This window comes from Thunnus maccoyii, chromosome 3 (assembly GCF_910596095.1).
Source record: "Thunnus maccoyii chromosome 3, fThuMac1.1, whole genome shotgun sequence".
NCBI classification, from domain to species: domain Eukaryota; kingdom Metazoa; phylum Chordata; class Actinopteri; order Scombriformes; family Scombridae; genus Thunnus; species Thunnus maccoyii.
This window is the reverse complement of record NC_056535.1, coordinates 5,397,969-5,416,399: the sequence shown is the minus strand read 5'-3', so window position 1 is coordinate 5,416,399 and position 18,431 is coordinate 5,397,969. Positions and strand designations below refer to the sequence as shown.

The 18,431-nt window shown below is 38.2% G+C and overlaps 1 protein-coding gene across 1 annotated transcript; it reads right to left on the bottom strand.

Annotated features, from left to right (window-relative positions):
* Positions 1 to 414: 414 nt before the first annotated feature.
* snrpe (small nuclear ribonucleoprotein polypeptide E) lies at positions 415 to 5,241 on the bottom strand. Its single transcript, XM_042406406.1, has 5 exons — positions 5,065 to 5,241; positions 4,203 to 4,229; positions 4,034 to 4,096; positions 2,440 to 2,518; positions 415 to 636 (listed from the first exon to the last, which is right to left on the bottom strand). The coding sequence occupies exons 1-5, from the start codon at positions 5,116 to 5,118 to the stop codon at positions 581 to 583; spliced, it is 279 nt and encodes a 92-aa protein (XP_042262340.1). The 5' UTR covers positions 5,119 to 5,241; the 3' UTR covers positions 415 to 580.
* Positions 5,242 to 18,431: the final 13,190 nt, after the last annotated feature.

Here is an 18,431-nt window from a genome sequence, read left to right as displayed (position 1 = left end):
GGTTATAACGAGCTTGGCAAATATGACGTACATCACAAGGTAGCCTGTAAAGATAATACACAATCTGGACATGAGTTTAATTCTGCTCCACACGTAGTTGTATTTGGCTGAAATCTACGTTTATGCCTCAAACGGTGACTCATCTTTTTAACCTTTCTACATGCATTATACTGTACCAAAAGGTGCATTACTACATATAGCATTATAGCAGGGTTCACCTATATATCACAAACAGGTTCATTTATTCTGTACTTTATCCTGTTATTGTCTATTTGGAGCTGGGAGTTTGACCTATATAAGTAAATTGCAATATTGCTGTCTGCCACTGGATGGCAGTGCAGCTCAATGACCCAAATACTGCAAACTATTGAGGGCTGGAAACATAGTGGAACAAGTAAAAATAGAGACAACAGCTGTAAGAAAAAAAAAAACTTTATTCTCAAAAGGAAAACGTGGTAGAAAGAAACAATTAACAATATTCATGTTGTATAAACACAAACATACTCAATAGCATTTTCAACAAACAACAACAAAACATTTCTCTCTAGGAAAGGTACGATTTGTAGATGTCTCCATTGTTCTAGTTGGACACACTCTGCAGCAAGGTAATGTTGTCTCCTTTCAACATGATCCTCCCTGGGAGACATGGATAGAGGGAGAAAGAGGGAGAAACCCAAGAAGAGGTGGATCAGAAGAGAAAGATGATGGTTAGAAAGAGAAACAAAGCGTCAATTCAAGCACTGAGCTCCCACTAAGAAGGCTAAAGAAGATAAGTAATCAAGTGTCACAGTACATAAGATAAGTAGCATGTTAAGTTGGGCAACGCGCATGCCAAAAAGGGCTGCAGGAAGCTATATAGCAGTCCCCGCTAACCACCATATGGGCACATTCAGCAACACTTTGAAAAACATTGAAAACTCAAAAGAGGAGGTAGTGTAATACTTTCTGGGTTTGTGCAAGAAAAAGCAGACATGAGAGATTCCCTATGTTGATGTGACTTTACTAGGAGTGTAACAGTACATGTATCGGTCCTGAACGTCATGGTATGGACGTTACGATTCAGTGCATGCAGTCATACGAAGAATACGCTCCAACGTACTCCAACGTACGCAACAATAATTCTAGAGCGCAAGTTCCACCCGAAATATTTTTGCAGCACACGAGTGAACTGTTACCATGTCTCACCACCTCCCTCCCCTATCTGTGATGGTCGGCCTTTCACTCCGCCTTTGAGTGAACAACTATAAAAACATTAGATTTCTGATGTGGTCAGACAGCACATTGTGAGAACCAGTTCTGAGAGAGAAAAATGTCGTTAAAAAGTATGAAAGTAAAAGTAGTGGTTAGGTCCCTCTGACTGACATATTTTTTTCTAACCAGGAAGTCCCTTGAGATTGAAATCTCTTTTCAATCAAACACACAAGGAAGAATAAGGTAGTTGCAATTCTCACTTTCACAGACTTTTAACATGGCTTCAAATTTTTCCATATATTCTTATATGTGACATCATTAGATTATTAATGCTGAAGCATCAGTGTGTAAGCAGCATGTTACTGTTGTAGCTGCTGGAGGTGGTTTCAACTACTTTATACAGTTATACCATCAATCAGCATGAAACAGCTGTCAGCACGTGTCCTGAGCACAACTAAACTGTTTCAGTAATCTTCACGGCCAATGAGCCATTGTTGGATGTTTACATTTTTCAACATAAAAGACCAAAATGTTATTTTGTACCTTTTTTTCTGCTGTACAAAACCATGACCCCAAAACCGACATACATACAGAACTGAGAATTTGTGTACCGTTACACCCCTAGCACTTAGTGAGACTTCATTATTTAATTCCTAAATGTATTTTAAGTAGGTCTAAATTAATGCATAGTCAGCCAACACATATTTTGCTAACTCTGAAACAGCCACAGAAGAACAACTGTCAGCATGCTGATTTCTTCTCTGATAACAGCCTGACACTGAAATTAACGTCAATCCTTTTTTTCTTCATCTTACACAAACACACATCTCTGCAGCAGAAAAGTCACATCTGTGAAGTATTTCATGTCAAACTCAACATTTTGATTAAAGACAATATATCCTAATGAATAAACAATAACCATGTCCTTTATTGATATAACACACAAGCCTTGTGAAAAATATATTTCATCAGTGCAAATGGCTATTGGGCTTATTTTGCGAGACACATTTGTTGAACAGAAAATACGCATCCCATGTGTAAACTGCTACTTCCAAAAGGAAGTTTATAATTTTGATTTGGAACCTGAGCTTCTGAATTTGTGCAGCATCATAACTGAAGTCAGTAGTGGTTTGTGTGAATCTCCGTAATAAAATCATTGCTAAGCAAAGCTAAATGCACAGACAAGGGTACAAAAAACACAAAACAAAAAAAAAAACAAACAGGTGTCAAAATGTAGGATTCTCTTACCAAGTGGCTTCCTGTTCTTAGTCTTCATGTGGACTTCCTCAGCATCATCTAGAACCAGGTTCATGTACTCATCAAAGCCCTACGACATGGAGGAAAGAAGGAGTCAGAGATTAGTTTCAATGGGCCTCATGCAAGAGCTTAGTTGTATTCTTATCCTAAATCTCCTATATTTTTCTGAGGTTTGCTCCAATAAGTGTTCCACGCTGGATTAAACAAAGTGTTTATGGGTTCCACTTCCAAGTATCATACACAAAAATGTCACAAAAGAACTTAAAGTCCCGCTGTTGGATATCAGCAGATTATCAAATAACACATTTGTCAGTAGTTGTATGAGGGGGCCCGAAAAACTAAAGTATATTAATAGCATAGCTGCCAACAACACGTCAACAGCACAGAGCTATACTAAAAAAAAATGTCTAGCTAAAACAAAGCAGTCAATGACTTAGATGGGAGGCAGTCAAGGAGATGTAACAGTCACAGAGATGGATGAGACAATATTATACTGTAGGTCAGCTACTCTTTTCACCCTTTTCTTTTTGTAGGGCTGCAACTAAGGATTATTTACATTATCAATTAATCTGCCATTATTTTGTCAATTTTTAAAAAAAAAAAATTGCATTCACAATTTCTCAGCTCCCAAGATGATGTTTTTAATTTGCTTGTTTTGTCTGACTAACAGTTCCAAACCTTAAGGTACTCAATTTACTGTCAAATTGTTAAATTTGAGAAGCTGCCATTGAGGAATATTTGGCATTTTTGCCCGAAAAATAAGGCTAACGATGAATCGATTATCAAAATAGTTGCCTCTTTTTTTGATCGACTAATCAATTAACTGACTAATCATTGCAGTTCTATCTTGTTGTTCTGCCAGATACAACAAACAAAGGAACTCTTCCTCTTGTTGTCATGAGGTCACAACCTTGCTTTCTAGTCTGCATGTGTGGAACTTGTCTATGTATGCGGACCCCTGATCGTGTGCAAATCTGCAGAAGCAGCAACCATTTGCAGTGGTTTTTTGGATTCAGTGTGTATGAAGGAATGTAGTTTGCTACAACACCTGAACATGTCTATGCAATAATTTTACACCATGGGTCACTTCATTCTCCCACCTTTCTGCCTCACACAGATACACATACATGCCATATCATGGCATTCACTGAGTTGCTGTGTTGATTTTGTGGACGTAAGATAAAGGTGATCCTATTTCCTCTGCTCATTAATTTAGTGACATTTGCTATCATTTGGCAAGTGCATTCTCCACAGGAACACTGATACTTCAGTAGACAAGCTGACGTTAGAGTTAATTCTTTGACTGAACTTTGACACTTAAGCATAAAATAGAGATTTAATCTCAGCACAGAACTACCTAAAAACACTATTTTGAGTGCATGTTGTGCTCCACATGTAAACAGCTTTGTCAGATTTATCCGTTTTAGTGCGGATAATCTCAGTCTCCCCTAGACATTCAGCCTATTTACTGTACTTTTTATATGTTTTTACTTTAGCCAAATATTAACAAAATGACTGATATACGAATGAAATCTAACTTTTTACTCCAGTTGAATTAAATAAAGCAGAAAAAAAGAGTACTTACAATAATGCAGCCCTCTATCCGCATGTTCACCTGTTCATACAACCAGACCTGGATCCGTGAGCGCTGAGAATGACAAGAGCAAGAAATGAGAACTTCATTTTATTCAGACAACACACAAATTTACACACATCAGAATTTACTACTGAATAAGGATCAACTTAATACTTACATTTTGCAGATACCTGAAAATGAGGTTCTGATACATGGAGTCAAGGAAATTAATTGTTCAAAAGCATACACACACATTCATAAAAATCGAATATGAGAAAAATGCATAACGTTGCCTTGTTGCATTTTGGTTTATTCCACACGAGTAGTGAGCTTCTTTGGACACAGTGAGCCAACGTTAAACAAAAAACTGTGTCGCCACTTGCACTCATGCTGGTTTCAATACTGAGCTAGCAATTATAGTAGTGATGCCAGTAGCTAACCTTTGATTCGATGGATCTTACATCCCCCTATTAAATCACTAATGGCAAGAGTCAACTGAAGCATGCATTAGAAACACCAGCGTAACCTTATAACATAAGTAACAAGTTTACAAATCTCCTTCCCAACAATCATGACCGTCTGCTTTGGAGTCCTTGTAATGAAACGGTGTTTGTTAAATTAGCTGCCCAGCTAAATGCCGTTAAATCATAGTTAGTCTACACATATATACGTGATATTTTTCATGTAAGGGAAGCAAAAGTATTCCGCGAACATCGGAATTGGTGAAACTAATTCAGCTGTTGTACCATTTGGTGTGCTTTTATCGTAGATGAGTGCGTTAGCACTGCCAGCACGTAGAATGCATTTCTATTGACCTAAGCTGTTTGTAGAAGTATTTTAATCTTATACACAATCTCCTGCTTGTAATAAGTAATTAAAACACACTATAGCTCGGTTAAAAGTCTCTCCGCGTTCACATTCACGGAAATTGAATGACTAATGTCGGCTAGCTAACATGAAATGTTAGCTTAGCTTAGCTGCTAAGTTACTGAAGCAACCGATTCAACCGCGAATGTGGTTCATTCCGATAAAAAGGATACAATGGGCTGCACCATAACCTTCTGCACCTTCTGTCCTTGTCCTCTGTACGCCATCTCTGCGAACAAACACCAGTGGTAGGTGTATGATTAAAAAATTGATTTGCACCTTTTTGGAAGAGTGCACTTCAACGGAACAATCACGTTGTGAGTTCGCTTCAATGGCGGGTTTCCTTTCTTCCTGTCTCATTTTGTAAAAACAGCGCCCCTGCAGGTAGGAGGCCGTTACTGCACCGGCTTGTTGCTCCACAAACAGTATTTGTGCAGGGGTCACTTGCACAAATTTTTAATTTGGTAAGTTGTCAAGTAGGACAAAAAAAACAACGTTTCTATTCACGAGCAAGCACTGATAACAACAAAAGTAATCTTTGTTGTTTTGTTGTTGTTGTTGCTGTCATAGTGCACTGTGTGGAAATACCATATATGCAATGTAGGAAAAGAAAATGAGCTATTTTACACAAAGCATAGTCGGTGTCTCTTTGCTGCCATTTATGATGCCCTGCACTCTGAATGTCTATGCCCATACTCTTCTTTAAACATATTAGCAAATACTAATTTTAAGTTTTATGCTGTGTTGGAAAGAGGTAATAAGCGCTTTTTGGATTTATATGTTTTTATCAGGGAATTTATATATATATATATCCTTTCTGTTGATGTTGCACTGCTGTGGGCTGGGAGGAATAGCATTTTGTGTGTGTGTGTGTGTGTGTGTGTGTGTGTGTGTGTGTGTGTGTGTGTGTGTGTGTGTGTGTGTGTGCGTGTGTATGCACATACACAAGAAAATGACAATAAACTAAATCTTGAAATCTTGAAATGAAAAATCCATTCATTTCATTATCTGTCCTGGTTTTTTTTTAGTAGTCCTTTCCCTTCATTTTACACAGATATGCATGCAAAGTGGCTCCAATAAATACCACTTTGACAAAGTTAATAATTGAAGGCCCTGGAACATCCTTAAATTTGAAAACTGTTCCATTTATTTTAATTTAATTTTATGTTATTATTAGACTTATAATATATATGTATTGTGTTTATTATTCAACTTTTAGTATCTATATATATAGAGATTTTTTTTTGGCTGCCATGGCCAGATTAACCCACCAGGTGGCCCCATGGGGGTTAAAAAAAAACAGCTCCCTCTCACCCCAGTGCTGCCTCCAATGTAGAACATGGTCCACTCATTACTTTGTGTACACTTGTTTCTGGGCCTGGAGTTCTTTTAGGATTTTTATATAATCTGCATGTGCACATATTCTGAATAAAATAAGAAATATAATGCAAATCTATTCACTTATACACACCTGTGGCTTTCAAGGATACAAGGATACAAGGGCTTTCATTATCGTCTCACCATAGGTTACATCTATACTTTTCAGATCAAGTAGTACATATGATGACACAAGATTGCATTTCCCAGGGGTTGGCGATAAGATTGTGTAAATGCAAGAAGTTTAAAAAGTATAAATAAATAAAGAATATAAAAAATATCAGGTGCAAGGTTGAGTTGGTACAGGCAGTTGAATCTGTAGCAGTATTCATGAACATGGATTGTACAATAGATATATAGATATTTGTCTAATATGCTACAATATAGAAATACAGAGGGCCTTTGATGGGCCTGCACCCATCTGCCTGACATGCCCTATGCACGACCCGAGCATGTTAATAACAGTTTCTGTATTCCAATACAGGGCTAAGAATAACCCTGTCCTAATGTCTTCAGAGGAGTATTTCAGCTATTGCCTATGTGCACAATATGACCTGATCTGGAGCTGTTTGCCATGGTTTATTCTACTGACCCCTTAGTTCCAATGAAAGGAAATCTTAATGTTGCAGCATAAAATGATATTTCAGACAATTGTTTTCTTCCAACTTTGTGGCAACAGTTTGGGGAAGGTCCTTTCCTGTTTCACCATGACAATGGTCCCATGCACAAAGATCCACAAAGAAAAGGTTTTTGGAGTTATATATGGAAGAACTTGACTGGCCTGCAGAGTGCCCTGACCTCACCCCCATCCAACACCTTTGGGATGAACTGGAATACCAACTGCAAGCCAGGTCTTATTGCCCAACATCAATGTCCAACCTTCCTAATGCTGTTGTTGTTGTAATGACTGTCATTGTGCATGGTTGCACATTTGGCTTCATGTGACAACTCCAACGACAGTCATTTACATTTGGCCTTAGGTGATTCCAACAACACTAACGACAGTCGTTTCAACAGCCAGGAGAACTAACGAACCAAGTGGTATCAATGATCTTGATAACGACCCCACAGACGTTAAATATGTGGGACTCCCCACCAGTCAGTAAGAACTGAAGAAGCCCCTCGGATGAGAGGTGAAATATCTTCAAGTATCTTCAACCAAGTTGCCCTCCAGTTCAACCCTCCTTGGAACACCATGACCTGGATGACAGAGAATCATCACAGACATCTCACTAATACTCTTGTGAGCAAATACCTGCAGCTTGGTTCAAACATCTTGTGCAATGCTTTCCCAGAGGAGTGTAGGCTGTTATAGGAGCAGATAAATGCTCATGCTTTTGGAATGACATGTTAAACAATCACACAAATGATTGTAACATTCAGGTGTCCACATAAGCATATTTTTTGTGTCTCTGTTTTTTTTATTAACCTATGAGGACCTTTAATGAGCAGGGACAACTGGACTATCAGGTTTCAAGCCCTGCTGTACGGAAGAAATGATAGACCATAACAATTAGATTGCATAGGCAACTGAATACTTAATTGTGAAATTTAACAATTACTGAATATTTGAAAAGCTAATGACATTTTAAAACTGTATTGCATTAAAGCTTTTAACACTGAAAACCATCTCTCCGAAAGTATGTGGTTTGATTTCCCTTCATCTAGTATTTTTGGAAGTTAATTTCAAGTTTTGCTAATTCAAAATTGTGACTTTTTTCTGTCAGGTTCACAAATTCAGATATAAAACTCAAGTGTGCCTAGTTTCCAGTCGTTCATCTTAACTTTTCCTCTTTCTTGGACCATATGACTGACAAAGCGTAACCTGATAGGGCAGAAGTATAATGGATTCACAGCTTGAAATTACCTACTGCAATTTAAAAGAGGCAAATTTAAACAACCAAAATGTAGATATATGATGTTTAAAGTTAAATATTTCAGTTCTGTCAGTTTAGTGGTATTTCAACATTAAGTATCCGGCAGTGTTGACATTTCTCATTTCCAATCTTAATGGCATTTCTTTGCTTCTATACTGTTGAAATGCCCTTGAGCAAGGTACTGAGTCTTTACAAGAGCTCCAGGAATGGCGTTAGCTGACCTTGATCTCTGACCTCTCTATACAATGAGCTAAAAAGTACCCCTTTAATACTATAATTATAATACAATGAATTATAATTCAGTCATAAATTGACTCTTGCTTGAATAAGCATAAATATATCAAATTCAAGACTCTCATCATAATTGCAATGATTTATTATAATTATAACTACTTGATATCCGCATGAGCCTGAACAGACCAGACCAATTCCTGGATATTAGCCTCTAGAGGGTGCTGTGCCATATTAAACATTGCAAGAAACACTGCTGGACTTGTGTTTTTGACAGAATTTCTGAACTGTTTTGCAAAGTGAACAGCAGTGTGTCTGGCCCATGGGAAGATAAATGTACTCATCATTTGACATTTGTCTCTAACATATTGACTACCAATTTTACATTAAGCATGTATTTTTTGGATTGGTTGTTGAGGGAAAAAAATCTCTTTAGTCTTTAATCTCAAAAAACACCACAGTCAAAACAATGCGTTCAGACCAAGAAGAAGTGTCATGAAGTGTCTGTTGCCAGACACTTCATGACAATCAGCCTGCATCTAACCATAATTGGCCAAGGTATTCCTTCTGATATTTATAGATGGTATTATATAAAGCAGGACTGGCAATTTCTCTGTTGTGCACAATATACCTGTAACATGATGAGCTGAGTCAGGGAGGCCAGCCTTGAGTGTGCAGTTAACAATAGTATTAATAACATACAACACAGGCCTGTCCCCCTGCTCAGAAGAGAAAGTGTGATGGAAATTAGCAGCCGAGGACAGACAGGAGTCCGCAAGTGGGGGGAAAGAAAAGACGCAAGGAGCCTCGATGGCGCAGGCCGAGGTGTCGCCTTTCAGGGCAGGGACCCCTCGGCCACATCTTAAAAGGCAGGGCTGCGGCGGCTTGTGGTAGCGTGCGTCGCTCATCGGGCATCGTTGTCAAGTGCCACATGCTTGTCTTTGTGCTATGAGAGCAGGAATGGGCTGCTGACTCTCAATGCCACACGCCTGCTCACATTCTCAAGGAAGACTGAGTGAGAGAAGGGGAGACACTGCAGACACTGGCACTCCAGCTGGCTGCCACAGAGGCCCTGGGATGGGTTGCACCAACTGGTCTTTACTAAGCCTGGTCCAAACTGCTAAGTCGGTCTTTGTTAAGACCAGTCTTTAGAATGGACTTTACGTCAGTTGCACCAACCAAACTTAAGTCTAGTCTTAACTATGCCCAGTTTTAGCATTGCACATCCATGTGAATGCCCACGCGACTATGGCTATTGCCTGGCAGCGTGCGTTGCCAGGATACATTGTTAGCAATCTATCGCTGTCTTGCTAATTTGTAGCTAATCATTTCTAATTTGTGGCAACGTTATGGAGGATCAAAGAAAAAGAAATGGCAATTTCACAGACACTGAGATAAGAAAATTAATAAAGCTGTACAGCCAGCACAAGAAAATGCTGACTGCCACGCAATCCAACGTAATAACAAATAAGAAGAAGCAGTCAACTTGGAGAGAAATAATGGAGGCCGTAAATGATTGTTCAGACTTGGCCAGCATTCAGAAAACGATGTACAGAAAAAGCAGAAGTACCTCCTGAGCAAGGCAAAGATTTTGACTTTACGCCTGCTCCTGACTAGGTGTAAGATTTATGCCCGATCTTAGCAAGAGGATGGCTTAAGCCTAGATGGAGGAGGCCAGTGTTAACATGCACAGAGTGTGGTGCTGTCATGGCTTTATTCACTGCCAAGCTCATACCTTGTGATGTCTCTTAGGAAAGAGAACTGTGTTCATAATAATAAAATGTAGAAGGATGAAATACAAATATTGTGAAAAATAGATGAATAGTATAGATACTGTAAATATCATCAGAGTGGGTTAGAAAAAAATATTTCCTCTAATACTTGATACTCTAAGTCACTACTGAACACCACAGACAACACAATAAGACTCTACTGGAATATTCTATAAATAGGAAAGTTACACACATTTGTTGCACACACACACCCAAACAGGATACTCTGCCACTACTTGCTGTGTGTGTTTTCTATCTTTTCCCATTTCCACGCCTGTCTTTCCTACCTTCTCTTTCCTCGTCTGACCCGGCCAAAGGAATTGCCCTGGTTAGCTCAACCTCCTCTCTACATCACTTCCTGTTCCTGTTGGTGGTGATTGTTCTGAGGGGAAGGGAAGGCAGACGGGATGGGGAAAGAGGGAGGGGGAGGGAGAGGGAGGGAGGGTTGTTGGTGGTGGTTCTTTGTTCCTCTGTCTGCCTCACCTGCCTGACCCCCACCTGACAGGCTTGACCCCTGGAGGCCTGGTAGAGCAAGCCAGACAACCCGCTGGCTGTCTGTTTCCTGCTTCGCTGACTGACAGGATATTCATAGCGTGCTTGGAACACAGTTAGAGTTAGACTTCTGGTCTGGGTCAATATTAAAAGTTGGCCTATACAGTTTAATAACTGATTATTAGATGCAGAAAAAAAGTGGGGAGGTTCTGAGTATTGTTATTTCCACCCAGCTAACCTGCTGTCACACATCCCTTCCAACAGCAAGAGACGCCAATCTGGCAAATAAAGCTTGCTTTGGTTTTTTTTTTGTTTTTTGTTTTTTTAAGATTAATTCTGTTTGTCTATGTTGTCCTACCTTCTCTGTTGGCTGCTACTCTCGACTTGATTGCTACAGCTCAGCTCAACTCTGGTCCCGCCCATTTGACACACTTGCAGCAAAATGGTAGCACACCCCCACGAAAAAACTGAAGTATAATTAAAAGCATATTTCAGGCGAACGTGAACATAGACTTCACAGACACACAAAATCTAATAATGCAGAGTGTCATATGTAAATGTAGTGGAACTTTAAATAAATATGCTGTTATTTCAACCTTGTAAAAGTTGTTGATGTGGTAACTTCAATACACTCAGGGGTTTTGCCACTACAACCTTACTTGCTAGTGGTCTGTTATGACCACTAGCTTATGGTGGTTAATGTTGGCTAATGATAACAGAGTTAAGCTAGATATTACTGTATAATCGACATTGCCCAGACTGTTTAGTGACATTAAAAGTCTTCTCTACAGTACAAGAAGAAGTAAATATACTGTACTTCACCACCAGGCAAGTAAGTTGTTGTTTCCCTCTTAATGAACTATTGCTGCATTCATGAAATGTCATCAGAATGGGAAAAGAAAGCTGCGTTCTGACTTTGGAGGATTCACATATTATTCCAAGATGGGTTGCTAGCCTTGTAGTCACACCATATAAATAGCTTAAACTAGCTATTTTTATTGTGTTAAATATTTGTAACAGTTCATTAACAAGTCCCACCAGATACAAACAGTGTATAGCTTGTTTTTAATTTGCTGAATACACTGAATTAGAATCTATTTTGAAGAGAAGGTAACCGCCAGTGGTGTTGTCTTTGCAGCCATTTTCCCATTAGTCTGTTGACACTTCTGTACAATTTGCCAAGTGGAAGGTATTGTAGCTGTCAGAAATTCCTGTCATCACAGATTCTGAATTACAACATGAAGACTGATGTGAACGTTTTTATCACTCTCCTGCTGCTCATAATTACAGTGTGAACAACATGATGTATACATATGAATAAACACACACAGGCTGTGTCCGTAATCACTCCTTATCTATTAGTGCACACAGTTACAAAAAAGTTTGAGTATATTAGTATAGCATGTGCTTTAATTTCTGCCATAAAATCCAAACTCATGCAATTCTTCACCTTTGATACATACTTAATTTAATGTTATGCAACACTAAATCTGTCAGTGACTGCACAACATAATGATGATTCTTAATTGTCTCACAATTGAGTGTTGATCATGTAGTGAATAGTGAATGAGTGAAGAAGGGAGCAATTTCGGAGCCTCACTCTTTGTTTAAAGAGAATTTTGGGAAATGAAGAGAAATTCAATGTGCCATTATCCTGTAATTGCTGCCTCTAGCCACAGTGATGCTATTCAGCAAAAGTTACATAGTCTCACTTTAAGAATATTGAATATTGGTGTAAAATATGAATCAACTGCTTAAATAAACACGTGTTTGGACATGGATATGACTTTGACTCAAGAGCCAATAGTTTTGTGAGTACTGTGATGGAATGTTGTTTCAACCTGTGTATGAACCCTCTACCTATTCTATTCATCCTTTTTCAGTGTGACACACAGGTCAGTTATTGTGGCGCTGCTGAATCCAGTTGATGGTATCACACAGAGAGGTGATAGCAGTCAGCATAAGACGTTACCAAACAGTTACTGACATGTTTATTCCCGTCATTCAAGTAGACAATCAGTTTGTGTCTGTACAGGGTGGAGTGACTCGTTATTCCTCTAACCTGTGATGTAGGAAGCAAACCAATTATAGAAACATGTGTAATCATGTTTATATTGTCTGCGCCCCAACTTTACCAAATATGGAGTTTATCTCATATGAGTCATGACATAATTATCTCTTACTGTACTACTTCAATAAACTTCTGCAGAACCAGGTTATGGTTTGTGACCATAGACCTCATAGCACACAACCTTATTTACATGTATTTTTACACCCAATACACTTATATAACAATATAACAGATTCAAGATTTTGTAAATTTTTTATGGTTTAATTTTGTATGATTTAAAAAAAAACAATGTACAGGCCTTAAACTCATGAGATCTTTGTGAAATCAACAACAAAATGGGAAAAAAACATGCAAGGTCATCAACCTAAAAAGCAAAGCTCCTTTTCTGGTAAGTGTTGCAAAGCTGTCACTTTCTCGATATAAGGTGGCTGTACTTGCCAAGAACAATCACATAAAAAGAGGTGAGGCCCTTTGTGGCCCAAGGTGGAGAAAAGTTTGACAGCTGCTGATAATGTAACACAATTCTCTGTTTAAGTGAAAGAAATATAGTATAAACTCCTACTCATTCAAATTCATCTAACCAGCTTGCTTTCCTCCCTATCTGCAATAGTTCACTGAAATGTTTAACGTAGCCTCGGAAAAACAAATGCTGCTTGCTGGGGTAGCTCTTCAGGGGAATCCACACAACTTAACATCCATGCCTCGATTGTTTGTTGGGTGGAGATTGTGTGTGTTCATAGTTTTAACATGCAGGTAAACATTTGACCTCTGACCTTTGCTGCTTGAATGAGTAATGTCTGTATCAGTGACAATCAATAAATGACATCTACTGGGGGATTACCAGATTGGTCACATTAGCCACAACAGGCCTCAGCACAGCAGAAAGAGGAAAAAAAACAGTTTCCAACTTGTTCACACTTTCTCTATTAAACAATTCATTCAATAGCCACTGCCTCGGACTTGCTCATGTGGTTCTTATCTTGTTTTAACAGCACCGTCGAGATGCACAATACATTTATTTTCCCTCCAATTAACACGGTGAATAATACGCAGGTCCGATAAGGGCTTTTTGTTTCAAACAGTGTTTGTGAAACCGAGGAAATGTGGAGGCATTTTTCATTGTGAGGTTGTTTGGCTGTAACACTGGGGATCTGATGAACATGTCGGCCAAAGCTGCTCCAGAAGTGGCAGGGGTCAGTGAGCAGAGGCACTGAGGGGGGAGGAAAGGGGGAAGAGAGGAGGAGGAGGAGGAAAGCTTCAGTAAAATCGAACAACACTGACCATCTCACTGCCCTCAGATATTAGTCAACAATTATTCCAAGCAAACACTTTCTTTTGTCTTTACATGTTGTTCAGTGCAAGAAAGTAAGTCCATTAAAAACTGTCTTATGGCCTGGTGTTGTTGTTGCTGTTTGATATGCTCTTTACTGTTTCTACATATGGTGATAAGAATTACCTGTAATATAGGATGAACATTCAGTATGCAATAAAATGACACCTGAAAAGATGTGTTTGGCAGCTGGACAATATATATATTGAAAGAAAAAGTAATTAATGACAATTTTCATAGCTGAGTAATTGCTTTAGTCATTTATAAAAGCTGCACCAATCATTGTTTTTATATGAACAATGGCTCAAATGACTATGCATAATGTGAAAGGGCTCGCTCATAGTGACAAACCCACATAGAAGTGTCACCCCACTCTACAGTTCACCTCAGTTCTATGGAGTTTTTTAGCCTCTTTCAAGTCAATGTTTTGGTTTTGCGGCCTTGCAACATTACTGCTTTGGTTCCCTCTCAGCTTTAAGCAAAAATATAAAATATTTGGAGGCTACTGCTTCTCAACTATTTAATTGATTTCCCTCATTTCATACCTCTGTAAATTAAACGTAAGTTTGTAAGCAAGTCAAATAATTTAAACTGCATAGTCCCAGGTGTCTCAGTAATAATAAACTGAAAGATGTTAATGATTTCTCGTCTAAAATCATTAAACACAACATAGCTCTATTGGTGCTGCTGAGGAGAGGGGAGGTCATTTGTTTCGGAGCTCTTATGTGAACTTAAACCTGAAGAATTTTGGGTATGATCTGGCTAAAACTCAGTAGAGTCTCCACATCCCAGGAATGAGGCTGAAGAGTAGAGGACTGCATCAACTTGGTCCAACTCCTCAAGGAAATGGAGAGAGGCCCATGTCACAATTTAAAGTGCTTTCACTTTGTAAATTGTATTAGTTTCTGTGATGAATGTTATCACGGGGCTGCACTTTGGTCCTATTGCATCATTTTTTAGTGTGACCTTAGCATTTTGATTCTCTGCAAGTCTATCCTCAAGGCAAGTGCATTATGGGAGACTGGTCTCTTAGCTAATCCATCTGCTGAAGGGAAAATCCACCCTTAAACGGAACTGTCATGGGGAAATTCCACTGAATTCAGTGGAAGAGTGTATTTTGACATATTTCATAGTATTATTTGAATGAAGAAGTCCCAACTGTGAGCCTTGATATGTCTCCATATTGTAGTCAAATTAGGGTTAGTAAAAACCCTAATAATACCATGGATGCAGTCATCGTGTGCTACCAGTTCTTTCAGTTCTGGTTCAAATTCAGAAATTAAAGTTGACCTCTACAATATGGTTTTGAGTGATGATTTTGAGTGATGATAACAAAAACTTTATAGTAGGCTGCATTGCCTCTTTGGAGTCCTCCATGTTCACACCTTTGCATTCATTAAGTTGACTAGTAGATGTTACTATGTCAACAGATTCAACGATACATTTTTATAATTATATATTTTTAATAAACACAGCTTTTTTACTTCTGCACCTCTATGGTCCATATATTTACTTATGCAATGTATATTTACATTACACATACAGTACATATTCTATATTACTATTGTTACTTCTACTGTCTAATGACCAATAGTCAGTGCAATGTAGCAAGGCAAATACACAGAATTGCCTGCACTGCCTCTTAAGATTTCTACTTGCTTGAGAGCAAGAGCAAGGGAGAGAGAAAACTCTACAAACTACAAACCCCCAAATATTTTAATGTATGTGCAAAAACTGTGATATTGGTCTGTTACCCACCGTCACATATTTGACTGCTATCAATAAATATTAGTTACATATAAAATGTTTTACTGACATTTTTTCATTGGTTTTTATTGATTGTAGCTTCATCAACATAGTTTGTGGTTTCTCTATGTACTGAAATCAGCATCTCATGATGTGTGAGGTCCACCAGATGTTTCTGATTCCAGCCTGCAGACGTGTGAATGTCAGAATCGACATGTTACTTTGTGTTGCTTCGTCCACCAGCTCCATCAATCTACTGTTACACGTCTAGTCCATTTGTGTCTAAGTTAACTGCAGTTGTGAATTGTACGCTATTTTGACGTATGCATGTATTTTAATACACAATTAAAAAAGGGATGTTTCCCAATTGAAACATACATACAAACATGCATGTAACATGCATATAAACTCAGCATGAAGTGTTTTTTCTGCAAAATTATGTCAAGTGTCCTGCAGACCTGCTAAATCTCTATAAAAACAGTATAGGAATATTCATTTTTTTGTGTTCTCTTTGTGTTTTATGAAGGAAAAAAACTGTTTCCATTTTTGTCAGACTGTTTTAGCTATCAACAACATCAAGGCACAATATGTAGTTATTCATGTGAACTGGAGATAAAATTCTCTTATCACACACTCACAATTTAGTGCAGCCAATCTGCAGTTTACAGTTTGGAGTGAAAGTTAATAATGTAGTAGGCAGGGCCAAAACTGGTTCATGCATCACAACTGGAGCTCACTCAGCCAAAAAGTGCAGCCAGAATGACTGGGTCTGTAACTATGCACAGAATCTAGAGAGCGCAGCTTTAATGGGACGGCATAACAAACTGTGTCCTTTCTTCCATTTACATGTACAAATATTTTCCAATCAAAGATGAGCTGAAAAGGTCAAGTGATTTGTCATTTTGTGTTTTTACTCCTCAGTTGAATCACATAACTGCGCAGCCTTCAAATGTGTAAAAGGTTGGGTTCAGAGATGCCTAAAAAATAGACACAGGTACTGTAACTTCTAGATTTATTAACTTCAAATTACTGTGTGCCACCAAAGGAAGTAACCCCCCCCCCCCCAAAAAAAAGTATGTATAATCAACCTTCCAGCCTGTGCACTTATATAAAAATATATATGTTGTTAATATAAACTGCCAAACTAGTGAAACACTTATTACAAAGATTCACATGAGATAAATACAAAACCATTCAAATAGCAGGAAATGATTTTCACATTTAGTCACCACTGTTGCATCATAAAAAACAGAGTTTGAGCCAGATGACAAATCAGGAACTGTGATAAGTGTGGCCATGTCTACAATTAATCTTCATTTCAGTGTTACAGGTTTATTGATATTATCTATCAAAATTACTGTAAGCACCAGTGCCACCAGATATGTGAGCGTTTCCCTCCACAGAGTGAAATGCTCACATATCTACTGAGCCTTTGAAGTCTGCTGCTTGATTTGCTGACAGTTAGAGAAGTTCAACAGAGGGGATAATTATCATTGTTCTGAGCAATTCTTTCAGTCAATGTTACATTTGTGGCCTGACTTGTTAGTGCACAGCAGCAGTTAAATAAGTTGCCATACTTACATTCCACTTGCAAGAGAGGCACAGGAACAATGATTCATCTGTCTTCTCCGCTGCTGTCTGGCAACCTCGCATGTCTCGCTCCGAGTGGACAAATTGCTACAGCAGGTGTGTGTGCTTCCAAACATGTTGGCTGTATTAAGGGCAAAACTTCTTTATAGTAGACAAGGGTCTGTTCATTCACCCCAACCGATAGGAAAAGTAGCCCAACTCACAATTCACACACCCTCACTTGAAACTGCCGGGGTTTGTTCTTCAGAAAAATTGAATTAATTACTGTCTTCTGAAAGCATCCCAGTATAACTTGCAATACATCTTAAAACCAGTGTGTAATGAGGTTACACTATGGATAATTGATAACATTACACTAAGGAGGATATAACATGAGATGATTGTAATAATGACTGGAGTCAAGCAGTACGGCCTATTTCAGAGGCATTCTCATCATATTAAAGGATCATACTGACTTTTTGCTCATTACAAATCATGTATACTTTCCTTTTTTGCAATCAATTTTTGGATGCATTTTCCTGCCTTTAAGGTAGCCATTGGTTTCCGTTCATTTCTGTACAGTATGAAAATCTATTGGCAGACTTTTGAAAGTTGCTTGAGTTGTATAAGTGAACACAATGGACATTATGTCTGAATTCATTTTTTTTCCATGTTACACTATTATTACTAGTATTACATTACTGATATTGCCCATTAATGGCCTGTTTTTGTTGCAATTTTCAGCACTTTACTTACTTGTTTTATGTTAAAGAATGGTAAATACTGCACTTAGAAGAAACTTATATCAATTACATGGCATTGTTTGACTCTGAAACATGAAATGTGGAATTATTTTCTTCTGCCCAAAAACAAACTTTAAATTTGAAACACACTTTCACACTTTTTCAATAAAGTTGAATTTTGTAAGTTACCTGTATTTTGTTTAATTATTTCTTCTTAATCAAAACAACCCAAGTGCAGTTTGATTAATATTACCTGGAATGCACAATAAAATGAGAATGAATAAAAATGAAGATATCTTTTTTTGCAAACTAACTCTTCAATTATAATCCAA